At 39.3% G+C, this 24,307-nt stretch overlaps 1 protein-coding gene across 2 annotated transcripts in view; it reads right to left on the bottom strand.

Annotated features, from left to right (window-relative positions):
• The window catches only part of LOC126278699 (ornithine decarboxylase-like), a 117,828-nt gene that overhangs the window by 41,273 nt on the left and 52,248 nt on the right, over positions 1-24,307 (bottom strand). For both annotated transcript variants that reach the window (XM_049978970.1, XM_049978968.1), the window contains exon 5: positions 9,045-9,217. In XM_049978970.1, coding sequence (XP_049834927.1) covers positions 9,045-9,217 — 173 coding nt within the window. The remainder of the gene's footprint in view (positions 1-9,044; positions 9,218-24,307) is intronic.

Here is a 24,307-nt window from a genome sequence, read left to right on the forward strand (position 1 = left end):
GCATCTAACTTACATTTCAGTGACTTAATGGACTTGAGGGGAACCCACACATACAAAGAGTTACACCATCAAAATGATCGTAGTCACATATATCCCTAACAGCCACTGTCAATATCTACCCACAGGGTTAAAAGTAGTACACATGATATATGTCAAAAACTTCTGCTGGCGAACATCTCATGTTGCAAATCTACTATTTACATATAACAATAGGCTATAATGAGTAACCCAGTGAAAGTCAATCAGTAAAACCAATAGACACATATGTGCTACTGCACATACTGGACTATGAGCTAAGAAACACACATACTAAAACCCAGCAGTATAAAACCAAGAACATGTACATATTAACCCATTAGAATGAAACAAAGAATTCCAAAGATTCCATAATAATAGGAACCCAGGTAATAACTTACTCAGACATTGAGTGCATCCATACATGTCCTAGGCAAAATGCATAATTTGTATCTTATACTTCTACACACCTAAACTACAATGTGGTAGCGATACACCAGCGTAACCAAACTGTGTGCCCAAAAAACCCTTGGTGCATAAAAATAGATACTGACCCCACTCACAATTACTAATGTACCCGACACAACCACACACGGAAAATGAAAGTGGCAGCTGAAGTCATTAATTATATTGCTTTACATCAGATGCAACAAAATCACAATTGAACATTGCACAAACAAACACAAAATAATGAAAGGAACAAATTAATGACATGCTCACATCCCTTTAAAACCTGAAGTGTACGTTAAATATCCAGACCAACTGGTCCAGACAAACATTCCAATACCACACACTTGAAAACTGCAGGGACCTCCCCCCCCCCCCCCCCCCCCCCCCACTCCAGTAACCATACCCCAACTAAGTGCAGTAGCCACTTGGAACTAACCATAAACACAATATTTCCATTGACCACCACAAATAACCTATTTACACATGCACCACAGAAAACGTGAAAACAAAAGCATTTAATAATACTGAAACTAAATACAAATTCACTCTGGCATGGAAAGTCGTAGGAACCATGTTGTTGTTGTTGTTGTTGTTGTTGTGGTCTTCAGTCATGAGACTGGTTTGATGCAGCTCTCCATGCTACTCTATCCTGTGCAAGCTTCATCATCTCCCAGTACTTACTGTAACCTACTTCCTTCTTAATTTGCTTAATGTATTCATCTCTTGGTCTCCCTCTATGATTTTTACCCTCCACACTGCCCTCCAATGCTAAATTGGTGATCTCTCAAAGCCTCAGAACATGTCCTACCAACCGGTCCCTTCTTCTTGTCAAGTTATGCCACAAACTCCTCTTCTCCCCAATTGTATTCAATACCTACACATTAGTTATGTGATCTACCCATCTAATCTTCAGCATTCCTCTGTAGCACCACATTTCAAAAGCTTCTATTCTCTTCTTGTCCAAACTATTTATTGTCCAAGTTTCACTTCCATACATGGCTACACTCCATACAAATACTTTCAGAAACGACTTCCTGACACTTAAATCTATAATCGATGTTAACAAATTTCTCTTCTTCAGAAACGCTTTCCTTGCCATTGCCAGTCTACATTTTATATTATCTCTACTTCGACCATCATCAGTTATTTTGCTCCGCAAATAGCAAAACTCCTTTACTACTTTAAGTATCTCATTTCCTAATCTAATTCCCTCAGCATCACCCGACTTAATTCGACTACATTCCATTATCCTCGTTTTGCTTTTATTGATGTTCATCTTATATCCTCCTTTCAAGACACTGTCCATTCCATTCGACTGCTCTTCCAAGTCCTTTGCTGTATCTGACAGAATTACAATGTCATCAACGAGCCTCAAAGTTTTTATTTCTTCTCCATGGATTTTAATACGTACTCCAAATTTTTCTTTTTTTTTCCTTTACTGCTTGCTCAATATACAGATTGAATAACATTGGGGAGAGGCTACAACCCTGTCTTTCTCCTTTCCCAACCACTGCTTACCTTTCATGCCCCTGGACTCTTATGGCTGCCATCTGGTTTCTGTACAAATTGTAAATAGCCTTTTGCTCCCTGTATTTTCCCCCTGCCACCTTCAGAATTTGAAAGAGAGTATTCCAATCAACATTGTAAAAAGCTTTCTCCAAGTGTACAAATGCTAGAAATGTAGGTTTGCCTTTTCTTAATCTTTTTTCTAAGATAAGTCGTAAGGTCAGTATTGCCTCACATGTTCCAACATTTCTACGGAATCCAAACTGATCCTCCCCGAGGTCGGCTTCTACCAGTTTTTCCATTTGTCTCTAAAGAATTTGCGTTAGTATTTTGCAGCTTGACTTATTAAACTGATAGTTCGGTAATTTTCACATCTATCAGCACGTGCTTTCTTTGGGATCAAAATTATTATATTCTTCTTGAAGTCTGAAGGTATTTCGCCTGTCTCATACATCTTGCTCACCAGCTGGTAGAGTTTTGTCATGACTGGCTCTCTCAAGGCCGTCAGTAGTTCTAATGGAATGTTCTCTACTCCCGGGGCCTTGTTTCGATGCAGGTCTTTCAGTGCTCTGTCAAACTCTTCACGCAGTATCTTATGTATAAGCTTCTACATCCTTGTATTTGTCCTCTAGCCATCCCTGCTTAGCCATTTTGCACTTCCTGTCGATCTCATTTTTGATACATTTGTATTCCTTTTTGCCTGCTTCATTTACTGCATTTTTATATTTTCTCCTTCCATCAATTAAATTCAATATTTCTTCTGTTACCCAAGGATTTCTAGCAGCCCTCATCTTTGTACCTACTTTATCCTCTGCTGTCTTCACTACCTTATCCCTCAGAGCTACCCATTCTTCTTCTGCTGTATTTCTTTCCCCCATTTGTGACAATTGTTCCCTTATGCTCTCCCTGAAACTCTGTACAACGTCTGGTTCAATCAGTTTGTCCAGATCCCATCTCCTTAAATTCCCACCTTTTTGCAGTATCTCCAGTTTTAATCTACAGCTCATAACCAATAGATTGTGGTCAGAGACCACATCTGCCTCTGGAAATGTCTTACAATTTAAAACCTGGCTCCTAAATCTCTGTCTTACCATTATATAATCTATCTGATACCTTCTAGTATTTCCAGGATTCTTCCATGTGTTCAACCTTCTTTTATGATTCTTGAACCAAGTGTTAGCTATGATTAAGTTATGCACTGTGCAAAATTCTACAAGATGGCTTCCTCTTTGATTTCTTTTCCCCAATCCATATTCTCCTACTATGTTTCCTTCTCTCTCTTTTCCTACTCCAAATTCCAGTCAGCGATGACTATTAAATTTTCATCTCCCTTCACTACCTGAATAATTTTTTTTACCTCATCATACATTTCATCAATTTCTTCATCATCTACAGAGCTAGTTGGCAAATAAACTTGTACTACTGTAGTAGGCATGCACATCGTGTCTATCTTGGCCACAACAATTTGTTCACTATGCTATTTGTAGTAGCTTACTCGCACTCCTATTTTTTAATTCATTATTAAACCAACTCCTTCATTACCCCTATTTGATTTTGTATTTATAACCCTGTATTCACCTGACCAAAAGTCTTGTTCCTCCTACCACCAAACTTCACTAATTCCCACTATATCTAACTTTAACCTATCCATTTATCTTTTTAAGTTTTCTAACCTGCCTGCCCGATTACGGGATCTGACATTCCACGCTCCGATCTGGAGAACGCCAGTTTTCTTTCTCCTGATAACGACGTCCTCTTGAGTACTCCCTGCCTGGAGATCCAAATGGGGGACTATTTTACCTCCGGAAAATTTTACCCAAGAGGACACCATCATCATTTAACCATACAGTAAAGCTGCATGCCCTCGGGAAAAATTACGGCTGTAGTTTCCCCCTGCTTTTAGCCGTTCGCAGGACCAGCACAGCAAGGCCGTTTTGGTTTGTGTTACAAGTCAATCCCATACTGTTGCCCCTACAACTACTGAATAGGCTGCTACCTCTCTTCAGGAACCACACATTGGTCTCGCCTCTCAACAGATACCTCTCCGTTGTGGTTGCACCTACGCGGTATGCCCATCTGTATCACTGAGCCACGCAAGCATCCCCACCAACAGCAAGGTCCTTGATTCATGGGGGGGGGGGGGGGGGGGGGGAGGGGGAGGAACCATGTACACATACTAAAAACACAGAATGAGGAAACATTTGAATACCTGCACAGTAATGAATACCAGACATGTAATCACCCAAAACAACAACATAACCATGTTGTTGTTGTTGTCTTCAGTCCTGAGACTGGTTTGATGCAGCTCTCCATGCTACTCTATCCTGTGCAAGCTGCTTCATCTCCCAGTACCTACTGCAACCTACATCCTTCTGAATCTGCTTAGTGTACTCATCTCTCGGTCTCCCTCTACGATTTTTACCCTCCACGCTGCCCTCCAATGCTAAATTTGTGATCCCTTGATGCCTCAAAACATGTCCTACCAACCGATCCCTTCTTCTAGTCAAGTTGTGCCACAAACTTCTCTTCTCCCCAATCCTATTCAATACCTCCTCATTAGTTACGTGATCTATCCACCTTATCTTCAGTATTCTTCTGTAGCACCACATTTCGAAAGCTTCTATTCTCTTCTTGTCCAAACTAGTTATCGTCCATGTTTCACTTCCATACATGGCTACACTCCAAACAAATACTTTCAGAAACGACTTCCTGATACATAAATCTATATTCGATGTTAACAAATTTCTCTTCTTCAGAAACGCTTTCCTTGCCATTGCCAGTCTACATTTTATATCCTCTCTACTTCGACCATCATCAGTTATTTTACTTCCTAAATAGCAAAACTCCTTTACTACTTTAAGTGTCTCATTTCCTAATCTAATTCCCTCAGCATCACCTGATTTAATTTGACTACATTCCATTATCCTCGTTTTGCTTTTGTTGATGTTCATCTTATATCCTCCTTACAAGACACTGTCCATTCCGTTCAACTGCTCTTCCAAGTCCTTTGCCGTCTCTGACAGAATTACAATGTCATCGGCGAACCTCAAAGTTTTTACTTCGTCTCCATGAATTTTAATACCTACTCCAAATTTTTCTTTTGTTTCCTTTACTGCTTGCTCAATATACAGATTGAATAACATTGGGGACAGGCTACAACCCTGTCTCACTCCTTTCCCAACCACTGCTTCCCTTTCATGCCCCTCGACTCTTATTACTGCCATCTGGTTTCTGTACAAATTATAAATAGCCTTTCGCTCCCTGTATTTTACCCCTGCCACCTTTAGAATTTGAAAGAGAGTATTCCAGTCAACATTGTCAAAAGCTTTCTCTAAGTCTACAAATGCTAGAAACGTAGGTTTGCCTTTTCTTAATCTTTCTTCTAAGATAAGTCGTAAGGTCAGTATTGCCTCACGTGTTCCAACATTTCGACGGAATCCAAACTGATCCTCCCCGAGGTCTGCATCTACCAGTTTTTCCATTCGTCTGTAAAGAATTCGCGTTAGTATTTTGCAGCTGTGACTTATTAAACTGATAGTTCGGTAATTTTCACATCTGTCAGCACCTGCTTTCTTTGGGATTCGAATTATTATATTCTTCTTGAAGTCTGAGGGTATTTCACCTGTCTCATACATCTTGCTCACCAGCTGGTAGAGTTTTGTCATGACTGGCTCTCCCAAGGCCGTCAGTAGTTCTAATGGAATGTTGTCTACTCCGGGGGCCTTGTTTCGACTCAGGTCTTTCAGTGCTCTGTCAAACTCTTCACGCAGTATCGTATCTCCCATTTCATCTTCATCTACATCCTCTTCTATTTCCATAATATTGTCCTCAAGTACATCGCCCTTGTATAAACCTTCTTTATACTCCTTCCACCTTTCTGCCTTCCCTTCTTTGCTTAGAACTGGGCTGCCATCTGAGCTCTTGATATTCATACACGTGATTCTCTTCTCTCCAAAGGTCTCTTTAATTTTCCTGTAGGCAGTATCTATCTTACCCCTAGTGAGATAAGCTTCTACATCCTTACATTTGTCCTCTAGCCATCCCTGTTTAGCCATTTTGCACTTCCTGTCGATCTCATTTTTGAGACGTTTGTATTCCTTTTTGCCTGCTTCATTTACTGCATTTTTATATTTTCTCCTTTCATCAATTAAATTCAATATTTCTTCTGTTACCCAAGGATTTCTAGCAGCCCTCATCTTTGTACCTACTTTATCCTCTGCTGCCTTCACTACTACATCCCTCAGAGCTACCCATTCTTCTTCTACTGTATTTCTTTCCCCTATTCCTGTCAATTGTTCCCTTATGCTCTCTTTGAGACTCTGTACAACCTCTGGTTCTTTCAGTTTATCCAGGTCCCATCTCCTTAATTTCCCACATTTTTGCAGTTTCTTCAGTTTTAATCTACAGCTCATAACCAATAGATTGTGGTCAGAGTCCACATCTGCCCCTGGAAATGTCTTACAACTTAAAACCTGGTTCCTAAATCTCTGTCTTACCATTATATAATCTATCTGATACCTTTTAGTATCTCCAGGGTTCTTCCACGTATACAACAACATAACCATACAGGCGGAAAATATAGTGACACCAAATGGTACGAGGTGTAATGTTTGCCTGTCATGAAGTATCATTTGTGAGTAGTACCTCGTACTAGGTGGTGTCACTATATTTTCCACATCCATGGCTGTGTTGTTGTTGCCTTCCACATCCATTCATTTAGACATAGTTGCTCTTCTGCTCTCAGACATGACTCTGAAACCATTTGCCTACAGTCTGTGCATTTGCAGTGAGCTGTGAGCCAGTCCAGGAACAAATAAAATATTTTCAACAGTTATTCAAATAACTGGCAGAAAGCTGGCTATTCAACATCTCAACACCTCACAAGGAAAGCCTGAAGAAGTACATTAGAAGACTCTACTGGGAGGAAATGTATGTGGACATGAATAATTGGCAGAATCCCAACCATTTAACATGGCAACACATCAACGAGAAGGCCTGGGGAATTCAAATATTTTTAATCAAAATTAGAATCACCTTTCTGTTGACATAGATGACAACACTCATTTCACCAAAGTGTGTTGCCTTAAAAAAAGATCCAGATTTAGTAATGTTTTATCATTACCAGTCTTTCAAGTGTTTCTGCATTATCAACACCTATCATGTCATTCAAAAAGTGGTCACTCACACCAGAGTCCAAATACTATGAAACAGATTCATTAAAAACACAAACACTGTAAGGAAAAGATAGATTGCTATTTATACCATAAAGATGACATGTAGAGTTCCAGACTGGCACAACTAAAGGACACTTACACGTTAGCTTTCAGCCACAGCCTCCATCAGAAAAATAAAAAGAAATGCACACACATTCATTCACTCAAGCAAGGACAACTTCACACACAGGACTGACACTTCCATTAGCTCAGACGACACCAGTAAAAAAGCAGTTTGCCTCTGAGCTCACAGAAGCTTCATGAGAGACACAACTTAATGAATCTACAGAGCCTTTCTCATTTTTGTTTCTTTTATTACATTCATTTCCCTCATGTCCAAATTCACTGTGGTTATGGCATTTAAAATGATGCTGTTTTTCTCTGCCTGAATTGTGCTTATCAATTTTTCTAACATTTGTGAATTTCTTTTCTATTTTAATAACTGAAATCATTCCTGTACATATTTTGTTTATATTGCAGGTTTCTTTTTATTCTTTGCATGCTTATTTTCAGGAGCTATGACCCTATTTTTCCTTAAGCATAATTTCTGATTTTCCATGGATAATGTCTCAATGGTAGGTACAACACAAGCATTTTATTGTGGCATTGTCAGAAAAAGTTGACACACAACATCAGTTTCTATAACTGTTGCACCATTCAGTTGAAGATCACATATCAAGTTGCAAATTCTAAAAAAAATGCTCAGTCACTGTAGTTTTTGTGAGACTGAACTTCATTTGCAGTAACAATTTACATAGAAGTAATGGGCTGGTGAAATTCCGAGATACAAGCTTTCACATATCCCAAATGGCTGTTCACAGACTGTTCTTTATTACTGAACAGCACTTTTTATCATGCTTTGACTCTTTCAAGTTGTTTGTCTCTTGCAATTTGTTCCTTTTCCATGGCACTTTGTAGATACTTCATTTTTCCTGTGTATTCTTCCGCAATGAAATCCAATAAATCTAATTAGTCTAACACATCTTGCAATTGAGATTTCCAGTTTGCAAAATTGCTTCCATCAAAAAGTGGAACATGATATTTGCTTTTATATTTTTCCAAATTTTTTTTCATTCCAAACTCATAAATCAGAAATACAAAACTGCAAACTCATAAATCAGAAATACAAAACTGCTTGCATCATAGCTGTGTTTTAAATTAAACTTCCAGTTACTGAATTTCCATCTCTGTGCCCATAAGCTGTCAAGAAAGGCATTTGCAGAGGGTGATTACAAGCAAGAGACATTTAATTTGAACTGATTTATTCACTGAAGAAAAATAAAGAATGCAATGTCTCACATGCATGTAAGTATACTGTGTACTGTACAAGAAAGAAGGGAAATAACAAAGAATTTTTGTAAGCAAAGATTAATATATCAAACAGATCATAAAGAGCATGATACAGAAGTTCTATTCATTTGGATGCCATGAAATTTTTTCCTTAGTAAATCAAGAAAACTCATTTCTTCTGTGTTCAGGGAATGCAATACACTAACAGTTCATGGTTGCAGATGACTTCACTAAATTTAATGATACAGCTAAAGGTTTAGCTTTGAATGATTCTTTCTACTCTTATAGACTTTTTGGCCATTGTTTGACACTTTTAGAATGTGATAAACTTCAAGCATTGCCATGTGATTATAGCATCTTAAAGCTTGTATATCTGCATTCATGTAATTTTCTTTATGTGAATTAGACTGTAAAATCAGTAATTAAGTGTGATTTTATTGTAATTATCATCTTCATTCTAAATTTTGCAAATACATTATTATATATCTATGGAACAAGAAATAAAACACATGAATCCTGAAATATTTAATTCCTTACACTAAGTGAATTTTTATCCACTACACTACTCACTTGGCTGTAGGAAACAGGTTCTTTATTTTATGAAGCTCACATTCACTATCAAAAGTCATTAGACTGACACCTACAGCTGCTGCATGGCGAATGTGGGATAATGGTTTTGCAGGATGTGCAAAAATTATGTGTCTGGGATCGACACCAACAGACAGAACTTTATTGATTTCAGCCTGTGACAAACCAATATGATAAAGTTAGTCTCCATAAAAATTATATTCTGTGAATTCTAAATTAAGATGAACCTTCATTAATAGAAAATGTCTTTAGAAAAATATAAAACATTCATTGGTGCACATGTTACTGACAATGTTAAAAATAAAGGTTGATTTGGTAAACAGGAAGATTTGATTTGATTTTTATTAGCCCCTGTCACCATGAAAAAGCTGTAATACACACCATATAAAAAAGGTAATTACAGTACCATTAAATTATTTGACAGAATTGTTGGCCAGCACTCATCTCCAAGAGACAAACTGTGATATACTGCCAAGCTTTCAGAGCTAATAGCTTCTTCCTTGGCAAGATGAGAGTGATAGTTTGGGGAAGTTTAAAAACGATGGGCAGGCCATTAAGACCCCTCAATGAGAAGTACTGACCTATACTGGGGACAAGCACAGACAAAGATGTTCAACATTATTTTTACAAGATTTTTTTTTGTAATTATCTTTAATGTTACAATCTCTCATTTTTCATTGGTATTTTGATTAAAGTTAACATCTTTGTAGATAGTTCCACTTTCAATTTACAGATTTCTTACAGTATTAATGAAATATGGAATGTGAAAATTTTTATGTTACGATTTCTGTTAAAGTATCACAATTAACTTAAAAAAGTTTAAAGTAACAGTATTTTTTAAGAAAAATATTTATTTTTCTAGTTTAGTAATAGTCTATCATATAAGAAAACACTCTGTTTGTTAACTGTAACTAATTTTAATGATGTAAATAATTTAATAATGCTGTTGTCCCCACATAAACTTGTAATATGGCAGAATGGGACCACATGTTCTGACTACATCAATATAAGATCAACATGAGAATATGAAGCCATGTTGTGCTTTGTAAACATTATTATCAGCCTATTTTCACATTATTTGGTATCTGTCTGTTACAATACTGATGATAACAATATAAAAATTGTCAGAAAGTGAGATTTTGGCCAACAACACCCATGCAGGGATGAGGTGGAGTGAGAATAGGACAGCAGGTGCAGTTGGTAGGTTCATTGGAGGTGAGGGGGGGAGGTGGATGGGAGGGGGAAAGGATAGGAGAAGACTGTGGGTGCATTGGTGGAATATAGGGCTGTGTAGTGCTGGAATGGGAACAGTAAAGGCCTAGGTGGATAAGGACAATGACTGATGAAGGATGAGGCCATGAGTGTTATGGGAATGTAGGATACATTGCAGGGAGAGTTCCCACTTGCCCAATGCAGAAAATCTGGTGTTGGTGGGAAGGTCCCAGATGGCACAAGGCTGTGAAGCAGTCACTGAAATTAAGAAAGTCACATTGGGCAGTGTGCTCAGCAATGGAGTGGTCCAACTATTTCTTGGTGACATTTGTCTGTGGCCATTCTACAGACTGACAGCTTGTTGGTTATCATGCCCACTTAAAAGGCAGCACACTGTTTGCATCTTAGCTTTTAAATCACATGACTGGTTTCACAGATAGCCCTGCCTTTGGTGGGATAGGTGGTGCTTGTAACCAACTGGCATAGGTGGTTACGCGAGGATGTATAGGACAGGTCTATTACATTATTATTTAGGTCTATTATTATTTATTTATTATTTATTATTATATGTATGATATATTATCTCTGATAATATAATATAATATATAATATAATATTTCTGATTATTTCTTATTTAGGTCTATTGCAGGGAAATGAGCCATGGTGCAAGGGGTTGGGAGCTGGAGTTGTCTAGAGATGGATGAGAGTATTGTATAGGTTTGGAGGTGGCAGAATATCACAGTGGGAGGGAGGGGTGGAAAGGAGGGTAGGTAGATCATTCCTCATTTCAAGGTACGACAGGAGGTAGTCAAACCCTGGGAAGAATGTGATTCAGTTGGTTCAGTCTGAGACACAAGGCAAATGACACAAGGCAAATGTGCCTCTGTGGCCAGACAGTGGGACTTTGGGAGGCGGTGGGTGACTGGAGTAATAAGACACGAGGACCTGGCTTTGCTCAAGGTTGGGAAGGTAATTATGGTCTGTGAAGGCCCCAGTGAGACCCTCAGTGTATTTTGAGAGGGACTGCTTGTCACTGCAAATTTGACAGTTATGTTTGGCTAGGATGTATGGAAGGGACTTCTTGGTGTGGAGTGGGTGGCAACTGCTGAAGTGAAGATAATGCTGGTGGTTGGTAAGTTTGATATGGACATAGATACTAATATAGTCATCTTTGAGGTGGAGGTCAACATTGAGGAAGATGGATTGTTGTGTTGAATAGGACCAGATGAAGTGAATGGGGGAGAAGGTTTCCATGTTCTGGATGAATGTGGATAGTGTGTCCTCATCCTCAATCCAGATCACTAACATGTTATCAGTGAATCTGAACCAGGTGAGGGGTTTGGGATTCTGGGCATTTAGGAAGGATTCCTCTTGATGGTGTATGAACTGGTTGGCATAGTGTTGTGTCTTGTGGGTGCCCATAATGGTACCCTTGATTTGTTTGTAGAAATGCCTTCCAAGCAGGAATAATGGTGAGTTCATCTTAGCAACTAGAAAGTAGGTTGTAGGTTTTGAATCTGTTGGGTGTTAGGAAAGGTAGAGATCTATAGTGGTTGAAGGTTGTTGTAGAGCTGGTGGTTAGTTGTAACCCAAGGCAGAAGTAGGAAGTGAATAGGATGGATAGTTTTTTTAGGGTGGCATTGTGCATGTTGCTCTAGTTCCTGGAGGGAAAGAGTTTCAGTGTGTGATATGGGATCCAGGAATTTGGGATTGCATAGCAAGAGACTTTTGTGAGTGGAGAGGAAGTATTGCAAGGAGGTTTGAGAATGACTGATACGTTTTTGCAGGACTATGCTGGTAAGGGTTAAGGATTGGCAGAATCTGCAACAGATGGAGGTCATTGTGGAAGGAAAGGTGACAGCCAGAGATGGGTAATCTGATAGTAAGGCCATCTGGATTGTATCCATGAGCAAAGCAACAATGCAGGAACTGTATGTGGGACTGGGTTCTGGCTAGGGATAAGGAAACTTTTTTGTACTGACGCAGATGGAAGCAACAAGGATCCATGGTGTAGTAATGTGTCTTGTACCCAGTGTCCCTCCTTTCTTTCTCTTCTTACCTGGATTTCTCTTGTCATCTTACAAATCACTGTGTATACTCCATTTATGAGCCACACTGCATCAATGGACTTGGCTGTTTGCAAGACAGCTACAATTGCTGGTGCAGCATCTCATGTCCCACATTACTCCTGCTAATATCATTAATCCTGTACCTTCAAACTGATCACTCTCACCTACTTTTTTGTCTTATTTGCACTAATTTCCAACTTGCACCTCATCCTTCCAACCCCTCCACAGCCCCATTCCTTCTCCTCTCTATTCCAGTTCGCACATGGTAGCTTTACCTAATCTAGTCACTTCTGCCATCCATCTTTTTCACACTATTCCACCCATAGACGTGCAACCCACATTATAATCTTTTTATTTATTTTTTCTTTGATCTCATTGTGCCTTCAAGCCAATTTCAGTTGGTTTTTTGCCTTTCACTATCACCCTGATCTCTCAGATTTCATCCATTTCATGATTTTTCCCAAGTGTTTGGGTGTGTTTTTACAAATGTTTTGGAATGTGTTTCTATGTTATTTACCTATTTTTATGCATTTGTGTCGACCACCATGGTGCTCCTTCCATATGCATCAGTACAGAAAAGTTTCCTTATCTCTAGCCAGAACCCAGTCCCCCTCAAACCTTGACCACCTCCATTCCTCAAATCCCTCAACATGCAGACTAACCTCTCATTCACAGAAAGAACCACAATCTACCATTAAAAACTGATCCCAACCTTATTATTCTGCCTGCTGACAAAGGCTCTACCACTGTTGCTTTGAACTGTAAGGATTACCTGACAGAAGGACTCTGTCAGCTGCTGGATTCATGCACTTACAAACCCTGCCATAGTGATCCCATTCCAGAAATCTATCAGTTTGTCCAGTCTCTCCTCAAATTCTTAGGCCAATTCCAGAACTTCTTCCAGGAGCCCATCTTTCTCCTCCCCCATACCATTCTGTGCACCCTTACCTTCTACTTGCTTCCTAAAGTCCATAAACCCAACCACTCAGGATGCCCCATTGTGGCTGTTTACTATGCCCTCAATGAGAGAATCTTGGCTCTTGTAGACCAACATCTTCAATCTATTACCTGCAACTTACTTTCTTTTGTAAAAGATACTAACCATTTCCTCCACTGACTTTCAACAGTACCTGTTCCTTTACCATACGGTGCCCTGCTCATCACTATTGATACTACCTCCCTTTACATTAATATCCCTAATGTCCACAGCCTTACTGCTATTGAACACTATCTTTTCCAACACTCAATAGATTCCAAACCTACAACTGCCTTCCTAGTCACCATGACCAATTATCTCCTTACCCAAAATTATTTCTCCTTGGAGGGCATTACCTACTAACAAATCCAAGGTACCGCAATGGGCACCCACATGGCACCATCCTATGCCAACCTGTTCATAGGTCATCTAGAGGAATCCTTCCTATACACCCAGAATCCCAAACACTTCACCTGGTTGAGATTCACTGATAACATATTTGTGATCTGGATTGAGGGTGAGTACACCCTATCCATGTTCCCCCAGTAAATCAACACCTTCACCCCCATTGCTTCACCTGGTCCTACTCAACGTGACAAGCCACCTTCCTCAATGTTGACTTCCACCTACAAGATGGCTACATTAATACCTCCAATCCATATCAGTCATACCAACTACCAGCAATACCTCCACTTTGACAGTTGTCACCCATTCCACACCAAAAAAAGTCTCTTCCATATGGCCTAGCCACCCATGGCCATCATATTGGCAGTAACAAGCAGTCCCTCTCAAAATACACCAAGAGTCTCACTGAGGCCTGCACAGACTGTAATTATCCTCCCAGCCTTTTGCAAAAACAGATCTTGTCATATTACTCCAGTCACCCACCACCTCCAAAAGTCCCACTATATGGCCACGGAGGAGCATGAGCAACTGAATCACATACTTCCCCAGGGGTATGACCATCTCTCATCATGCCCTGAAATGAGGAATGATCTATCTACAATCCTCCCCACCACACATGCAGTAGTATTTTGCAGCCAGCCAAACCTACACAATATTTTTGTCCATCCCTAGACAACCCTAGCTACCAAACCCTTGCTACCCCTGTAATAGACCTAGATGTGAGATCCGGCCCATACATCCTCCCACCAATGCCTACTGCAGTCCAATCACAAGCATCACTTGTCCCATCACCTGTGAAACCAGTCATGTGATCTACAAGCTAAGATGCAAACATTGTGCTGTATTCCATGTGCACATGATAACCAACAAACTATGTGTCTGCATAAATAGCCACTGACAAACTGTGGCCAAGTAACAGCTGGACAACTTCATTGCAGAGCATGTTGTGCAAATCAATGTTCTTCATTTTAATAACAGCTTTGCAGCCTGTACCATACAATCCTTCCCACCAACACCAGCTATTCTGAATTGGACAGGCGGGAACTCTCCCTGTAATATGTCCTACATCCCCATAAGACTCTTGGCCTCATCATTTGTTAGTCATTATTCTAGCCCATCTATCCCTTCCTGTTCCCATTTCAGCACTACACAGCCGTCTATTCCACTAACAGACCCACAGTCTATTTACTTCTATCCTTTTTCACCCCTCACCCCATCCCCGACCTCTATCTAACCTACTGACAGCAGCTAGCTGCCCTAACCTCTCTCCACCTCATCCCTGTATGCTCCAAGAATCAGCATTTTACCATCCCCAACCCCTACATTGCTATCCCTGCCCCAGCCTCCTCCTTAACCCCCCCCCCCCCCACCCGGTTGCCTCTCTCATTATGCACTGCTGCTTTCAGTGTGGCCTTAGCAGCCAGATTCAGTAGTCATGTGTGTGTGTGTGTGTGTGTGTGTGTGTGTGTGTGTGTGTGTGTATGTTTTCTATTTCTGAGGAAGGCCTTGTTGGCCGAAAGCCCATTTTCTGTTGTGCGTATCTGTGACTCAGCATTTCCGCCATATGGTGAGTGCAATCTATCCTTTTTATAATATCATTGCATTCCATCCTGGGATTTCTGGTACTGATGATAATGTTTACAATTCTTCTTGTCTAAGTAACTAGATTAGATTAGTTTTTCATTCCATAGATCTGTGTTGAGGGGATCAAATAAGTAATGTAACTATGAAATTAACTGATGCTGAAAACATGTGGTCATCCTAAGGATGTAAACAATGCCGATATTTAATCCCATAATGTTTCCACTGTAAAGAGCAGCTGTTCAGTGAAATTTACTTTGTATGTGTATTATCCTACCCCCATGAACCATGGACCTTGCCGTTGGTGGGGAGGCTAGTGTGCTTCAGCGATACAGATGGCCGTACCGTAGGTGCAACCACAATGGAGGGGTATCTGTTGAGAGGCCAGACAAACATGTGGTTCCTGAAGAGGGGCATCAGCCTTTTCAGTAGTTGCAGGGGCAAGAGTCTGGATGATTGACTTGTAACACTAACCAAAACGGCCTTGCTGTGCTGGTACTGTGAACGGCTGAAAGCAACGGGAAACTACAGCCGTAATTTTTCCCGAGGGCATGCAGCTTTTCTGTATGGTTAAATGATGATGGTGTCCTCTTGGGTAAAATATTCCGAAGGTAAAATAGTCCCCTATTGGGATCTCGGGGCGGGTACTACTCTAGAGGATGGCATTATCAGGAGAAAGAAAATTGGCGTTCTACGAATCGGAACGTGGAATGTCAGATCCCTTAATCAGGCAGGTAGGTTAGAAAATTTAAAAAGGGAAATGGACAGGTTGAAGTTAGATATAGTGGGAATTAGTGAAGTTTGGTGGCAGGAGGAACAAGACTTTTGGTCAGGTGAATAGAGGGTTGTTGTTGTTGTTGTTGTTGTTGTTGTGGTCTTCAGTCCTGAGACTGGTTTGATGCAGCTCTCCATGCTAATCTATCCTGTGCAAGCTCCTTCATCTCCCAGTACCTACTGCAATGTACATCCTTCTGAATCCGCTTAGTGTATTCATCTCTTGGTCTCCCTCTACAATTTTTACCCTCCACACTGCCGTCCAATGCTAAATTTGTGATCCCTTGATGCCTCAGGACATGTCCTTCCAACTGATCCCTTCTTCTAGTCAAGTTGTGCCACAAACTTCTCTTCTCCCCAATCCTATACAGTACCTCCTCATTAGTTACGTGATCTACCCATCTAATCTTCAACATTCTTCTTTAGCACCACATTTCAAAAGCTTCTATTCTCTTCTTGTCCAAACTATTTATTGTCCATGTTTCACTTCCATACATGCCTACACTCCATACAAATACTTTCAGAAACGACTTCCTGACACTTAAATCTATACTCGATGTTAACAAATTTCTCTTATTCAAAAACACTTTCCCTGCCATTGCCAGTCTACATTTTATACCCTCTCTACTTCAACCATCATCAATTATTTTACTCCCCAAATAGGAAAACTCCTTCACTACTTTAAGTGCCTCATTTCCTAATCTAATTCCCTCACCAGCACATGACTTAATTCGACTACATTCCATTATCCTCGTTTTACTTTTGTTGATGTTTACCTTTTTTTTGCAAAAACAGACATAATGTCTTATGGGATAACAGCAATCAGTGATTTTATAATGTTACTTAAAAACCGTCTTGATTGCAATTTTTTTTTTTTTATTCATATGACCAGTTTTGATTCATTCAGAACCATCTTCAGATCTGATATTTCAGTTACAGGAGTAACCCGTCCAAATCCAGCAATTTTCACATGTGAAACCGGTCGTCTGAATAAAAAAAAAATTGCAATCAAGACGGTTTTTAAGTTTATCTTATATCCTCCTTTCAAGACACTGTCCATTCCGTTGAACAGCTCTCCCAAGTCCTTTGCTATCCCTGACAGAATTACAATGTTATTGGCGGACCTCAACGTTTTTATTTCTTCTCTGTGGACTTTAATACCTACTCCAACTTCCTTTACTGCTTGCTCGATATACAGATTGAATAAAATTGGGGGCAGGCTACAACCCTGTCTCACTCCCTTCCCAACTGCTGCTTCCTTTTCATGCCCCTTAACTCTTATAACTGCCATCTGGTTTCTGTACAAACTGTAACCAGCCTTTCGCTCCCTGTATTTTACCCCTGCCACGTTTAGAATTTGAAAGAGAGTATTCCAGTCAACATTGTCAAAAGCTTTCTCTAAGTCTAACATAAGTCGTAGGGTCAGTATTGCCTCACGTGTTCCAACATTTCTACGGAATCAAAACTGATCTTCCCCGAGGTCAGCTTCTACCAGTTTTTCCATTCGTCTGCAAATAACTTGCGTTAGTATTTTGCAGCTGTGGCTTATTAAACTGATTGTTCAGTAATTTTCACATCTGTCAACACCTGCTTTCTTTGGGATTGGAATTATTATATTCTTCTTGGAGTCTGACGGTATTTCACCTGTCTCGTACATCTAGCTCACCAGATGGTAGAGTTTTGTCAAGACTGGCTCTCCCAAAGCTGTCAGTAGTTCTATTGGAATGTTGTCTACTTCCGGGGCCTTGTTTCGACTCAGGTCTTTCAGTGCTCTATCAAACTCTTCACCCAGTATCATATCTCCCATTTCATCTTCATCTACATCCTCTTTCATTTCTATAACATTGCCCTGAAGTGCATCACCCTTGTACAGCCCCTCTACATACTCCTTCCACCTTTCTGCTTTCCCCTCTTTGCTTAGAACTGGGTTTCCATCTCAGCTCTTGATGTTCATACAAGTGGCTGTCTTTTCTCCAAAGGTCTCTTTAATTTTCCTATAGGCTGTATCTATCTTACCCCTAGTGAGATAAGCCTCTACATCCTTACATTTGACCTCTAGCCATGCCTGCTTAGCCATTTTACACAGTAACGCTGCATGCCCTCAGGAAAAATTATGGCTATAGTTTCCTCTTGCTTTCAGCTGCTCACAGTACCACAACAGCAAGGTCGTTTTGGTTAGTGTTACAAGGCCAGATCAGTCAATTGTCCAGACTGTTACCCCTGCAACTACTGAAAAGGCTGCTGCCCCTCTTCAGGAACCACACGTTTGTCTGGCCTGTCAACAGATACCCCACTGTTGTGGTTGTACCTATGGTATGGCTATATGTATCGTTGAGGCATGCAAGCCTCTCCACCAACGGCAAGGTCCATGGTTCATGGGGGGAGGAATACAGGGTTATAAATACAAAATCAAGTAGGCGTAATGCAGGAATAGGTTTAATAATGAATTAAAAAATAGGAGTGCAGACAAGCTACTACCAACAGCATAGTGAACACATTATTGTGGCCAAGATAGACACGTAGCCCATGCCTACTACAGTAGTATAAGTTTATATGCCAACTAGCTGTGCAAATGATGAGAAAATTGATGAAATGTATGATGAGATAAAAGAAATTATTCAGGTAGTGAAGGGAGATGAAAATTTAATAGTCATGGGTAACTGGAATTCGAGAGTAGGAAAAGGTAGAGAAGGAAACATAGTGGGTGAATATGGATTGGGGGAGAGAAATGAAAGAGGAAGCCGTGTGGTAGAATTATGCACAGTGCATAACTTAATCATAGCTAACACTTGGTTCAAGAATCATAAAAGAAGGTTGAACACATGGAAAAATCCTGGAAATACTAGAAGGTATCAGATAGACTATATAATGGTAAGACAGAGATTTAGAAACCAGGTTTTAAATTGTAAGACATTTCCAGGGGCAGATGTGGACTCTGACCACAATCTATTGGTTATGATCTGTAGATAAAAACTGAAGAACCTGCAAAAAGGTGAGAATTTAAGGAGATGGGATCTGGACAAACTGATTAAACCAGACGTTGTACAGAGTTTCAGGGAGAGCATAAGGGAACAATTGTCACAAATGGGGGAAAGAAATACAGCAGAAGAAGAATGGGTAGCTCTGAGGCATGAAGTAGTGAAGACAGCAGAGGATCAAGTAGGTAAAAAAACAAGGGCTAGTAGAAATCCTTGGGTAACAGAAGAAATATTGAATTCAGTTGATGAAAGGAGAAAATATAAAAATGCAGTAAATGTAGTAGGCAAAAAGGAATTAAAATGTATCAAAAATTTTATCGACAGGAAGTGCAAAATGGCTAAGCAGGGATGGCTAGAGGACAAATATAAGGATGTAGAAGCTTATCTCACTAGGGGTAAGATAGATACTGCCTACAGGAAGAGAAGAGAACCACTTGGATGAATATCAAGAGCTCAGATGGCAACCCAGTTCTAAGGAAAGAAGGGAAGGCAGAAAGGTGGAAGGAGTATATAGAGGGTTTATACAAGGGCAATGTACCTGAGGACAATTTTATGGAAATGGAAGGGGATGTAAATGAAGACGAAATGGGAGATAAGATACTGCGTGAAGAGTTTGACAGAGCACTGAGAGACCTTAGTTGAAACAAGACCCCGGGAGTAGACAACATTCCATTAGAACTACTGACGGCCTTTGGAGAGCCAGTCCTGACAAAACTCTACCATCTGGTAAGCAAGATGCATGAGACAGACAAAATACCCTCATACTTCAAGAATAATATAATAATTCCAATCCCAAAAAAGCAGGTGTTGACAGATGTGAAAATTACCAAACTATCAGTTTAATAAGCCACAGCTGCAAAATACTAAAGCGAATTCTTTACAGACGAATGAAAAAACTGGTAGAAGCTGACCTCGGCGAAGATCAGTTTGGATTCTGTAGAAATGTTGGAACATGTGAGGCAATACTGACCTTACGACTTATCTTAGAAGATCGATTAAGGAAAGGCAAACCTACATTTCTAGCATTTGTAGACTTAGAGAAAGCTTTTGACAATGTTGACTGGAATACTCTCTTTCAAATTCTAAAGGTGGCAGGGGTAAAATAACAGGGAGCAAAAGACTGTTTACAATTTGTACAGAAACCAGATCGAAGTTATAAGAGTCCAGTGGCATGAAAGGGAAGCAGCATTTGGGAAGGGAGTGAGACAGGGTTGTAGCCTGTCCCCAATGTTATTCAATCTGTATATCGAGCAAGCAGTAAAGGAAACAAAAGAAAAATTTGGAGTAGCTATTAAAGTCCACAGAGAAGAAATAAAAACGTTGAGGTTCGCCGATAACATTGTAATTCTGTCAGAGATAGCAAAGGTGTTGGAAGAGCTGTTGAACGGAATGGACAGTGTCTTGAAAGGAGGATATAAGATGAACATCAACAAAAGCAAATCGAGGATAATGGAATATGGTCAAATTAAGGCAGGTGATGCTGAGGGAATTAGATTACGAAATGAGACACTTAAAGTAGTAAAGGAGTTTTGCTATTTGGGGAGCAAAATAACTGACAATGGTCAAAGTAGAGAGGATATAAAATGTAGAGTGGCAATGGCTAGGAAAGCGTTTCTGAACAAGATAAATTTTTTAACACTGAGTACAGGTTTAAGTGCCAGGAAGTCGTTTCTGAAAGTATTTGTATGGATTGTAGCCATGTACGGAAGTGAAACATGGACGATAAATAGTTTGGACAAGAAGAGAATAGAAGCTTTCGAAATGTGGTGCTACAGAAGAATGCTGAAGATTAGATGGGTAGATCACATAACTAATGAGGAAGTATTGAATTGGATTGGGGATAAGAGAAGATTGTGGCACATCTTGACCAGAAGAAGGGATCGGTTGGTAGGACATGTTCTGAGGCATCAAGGGATCACCAATTTAGTACTGGAGGGCAGCGTGGAGGGTAAAAATCGTAGAGGGAGACCAAGAGATGCATACACTAAGCAGATTCAGAAGGATGTACGTTGCAGTAAGTACTGGGAGATGAAGGAGCTTGCACAGGATAGAGTAACATGGAGAGCTGCATCATACCAGTCTCAGAACTGAAAACAACAACAACAACATGTATATTATAATTATTGTTAGCATTCGTTGGACAATGTTAACCAGCAGCATTTTAAAAATCAACAGAAAAAAATTATTGACAAATATAATCTTATGTAATTTTATGTAATGTATTTGTATGATTGATGAGATTCTAATCACAGAAAATGTGATTTGTAATTATGTTAGTTAATGTCTACTTGATTTCAACAAACTCATGAATTATTTATTGTAATTTCATGTTTCAATAATGACATTTTAGGCATTGAACTTTTAAAATGTTATTTGAGGCACCCTGCTTGGAGTCACACTGGGACAGTCTCATTAGAGTTTTTGAAAGCCATTCTCATGCAAGTCACTCCTCTGTTGATATTTTTATGTGAATATATGAAGAAGTTATATCAAATTACAGTATCAAGCACCTGACTGTAGTCAGAATATTGATAAATTGTCTCAAAACTGCTGGTAATGACCTCAGGCAAATTTAATCAAGGACTGTTAAAATTATGAGTTACACCATGCACAACAAAAGAATCAATGGAATACATTTATAATGTGTTATGAAGCCACTCCTATCAAGAACATGAAATGACAAACAAAATTATCACTCTGCAGCGGAGTGTGCACTGGTATGAAACTTCTTGATGGAATAAAACTGTGTGCCGGACTGAGACTCCAACTTGGGACCTTTGCCTTTCGTGGGAAAGTGCTCTACCATCTGAGCTACCCAAGCATGAATTCAAGTCTTGGTCTGGCACCCAGTTTTAATCTGTCAAGAAGTTTCGAAATTATCATTCATTACAATATTAAATATGTCATATAAAAGCACCATCAGAAACTGTGTTGAATGGACAAAATCATATAAGAATTGTTGTAACATTAAAGAACAGTAATTTATTTGATTATCTTTATGTATGTTGATTAGGGCAATTACAGAATTTGTCATAATTTATTATGAGTGGGATTCTGCTACTACTCTTATGTAATTGCATTAACTTGTACAGCTAATTTAAAATTCACACAAGCATGCACACCTCACACATACCTGGCCACCACTGCCAGGAGCTCTGACCTGTCTTAGCTGCCAGTGAGTGCTTGATTGTGTGAATGTTTGTATGTTTTCTTTTCTGAGGAAGGCTTTGGCCAATAACTGCATGTGTAACAGGCTTTTTGTTGCACTGTCTCCAATTCAGCAGGTCATGTTATATGGTGAGCAGCAATCTGTCCTATTCCTGTCCTGTTCTGTCCTAACCTGGAGTTTCCATTGTTTAATTCAAAAATCTGACAATGATCCTAACTATCAATTATTTTCAGCCAGAAACTTCCAATCCATGAAAATTAAGGGAAGAGAAGAACAATCTGATGAGGTCAGTGCAGGGCAGAGACACTGAACTGTGCAAACTCTTCCAGCTAACCATAGGTCAGTAACACACCACTGTTGAGTTGCAACTATAAAATGACAGCTACTGAGTGATGAATGTACCAAAGTTTGTGCATTTAAAATAACTTGCCCCAACTAATATCTGTTGTGTTAATGAGAGCAGTTAGTAACTAAATTAGTTGAAATAGCAACTTAAGTGTCAGAGCTAAGTAAACTTTAAATGCTTATCTATGGCTGGTTATGATTAATGTGATTTTTCTGTGACATTTACTCTGTGAACTATTGACTAAACTATGCTAAAAGTACCATGACACCATTCATTTGTTGATGTAATAATCTCTACTGTAGAAATAGCACTGCCATAACACAGATGACAAGTACTACATTTTCAATAATGAAATCTAAAACATGCAAGTTTTAATTTTTGGTGGTGTGTAGGAGCATTAGTGAATCCTTACTGTAAGAAGTAAAGACATATAGTAGATCATTACATGTGGACTAATACAGTGGTCAAAAATAAAACAAAAATAAAATTGTAAACTTTTTTCTAAAATTGCATTTTTCCCAGCAAATGCTCAAAATCCCTGTGTCTAATATTGCTACATAATTGACATCATTAAGAAGAATTTTGGTGCATAGTTTGACAAAACTACACTGCTAGATGAAGCCAAACATATTCACTCACCATATAAAACTTCTGCATTCTTATGTTGACTAGCTGTCATTTTATGGCCATAGTTCCACCATAATGCATTTTTAACCCATGGTTATCTGGAAAGTTTTGCTTGATTTGATGTCTTCTATTCTGACATTATCATCAGATTGTATTTTTCCCAACCTGTATAACAATCTAAACAACATGCAGTGATATTATGAAACTTTTCTGATAGAGCTATAAATAGTGGCCATCACATTAGTATCAGATACCAAAAAATTGATTATTTGTTATCTAATTTCTTTCACGTTATGTCAGGAATCCTTGCAATGGAAGCCAAGAGAAGGAATGACTATTATCCGTATTATCTGGAGTATAAATATCTTATATCATGAAGAGAGAGAATTGTTTAACACAGAGGACTAGTTGTAACCAACATTCAATGGTTCACTACAAGTAGTATTGCAAAATTACTCATTCTGTCATAAAAAAGACAGAAGCCATGCATAAGATAGATTCAAGACCAAAGCAAAATCAATTTCAGGAATTATTAGGTGTGCATTGCATTATTGGGTGCATTCAGTTCCTGGATAACAGTAGTGAGACGCGTCAAATTCTAATCATTGGCCATTAAATTCAGTTTATTCTTCCCAACAGTAATTAGAATTGTAGTGGTAAAACTTGGGCCACTGAAATCAGATCTGTTGCATTTTCTGATATAGGTACTGCATACTTCAAACTTATTAAATCAACTGCTGAAGAGACCACAAAAGCACTAAATAACTGAATACCAACAACTCCTGTGGCTATGATCAGTGATGGTTCTTTTTGATATGGTAGTGTATAAGACAATAATGAACCATTTTTTCTGACTATAGGTATTTAACAAAAGCTTATGTGGGCTTCAGTGAGGAATCTATGTAAGGTAAGCAAAGTATCACCACATAAACAAGTTCTATTGGAACTAAATAAGAAAAAATATCCTCTGGCCTTTTTCGTGACCTTTCCATGGCTTCAGAAGCAAATTTCATAATGTATGTAGGCACAGTTATGGGAAACTTGGTGCCTTCTCAGACATATGTTCACTTTCAGCCATGTGCAGCTAGTCACCTGATGCATATTGACA

The sequence above is a fragment of the Schistocerca gregaria genome, chromosome 6, assembly GCF_023897955.1.
Source record: "Schistocerca gregaria isolate iqSchGreg1 chromosome 6, iqSchGreg1.2, whole genome shotgun sequence".
NCBI lineage: Eukaryota > Metazoa > Arthropoda > Insecta > Orthoptera > Acrididae > Schistocerca > Schistocerca gregaria.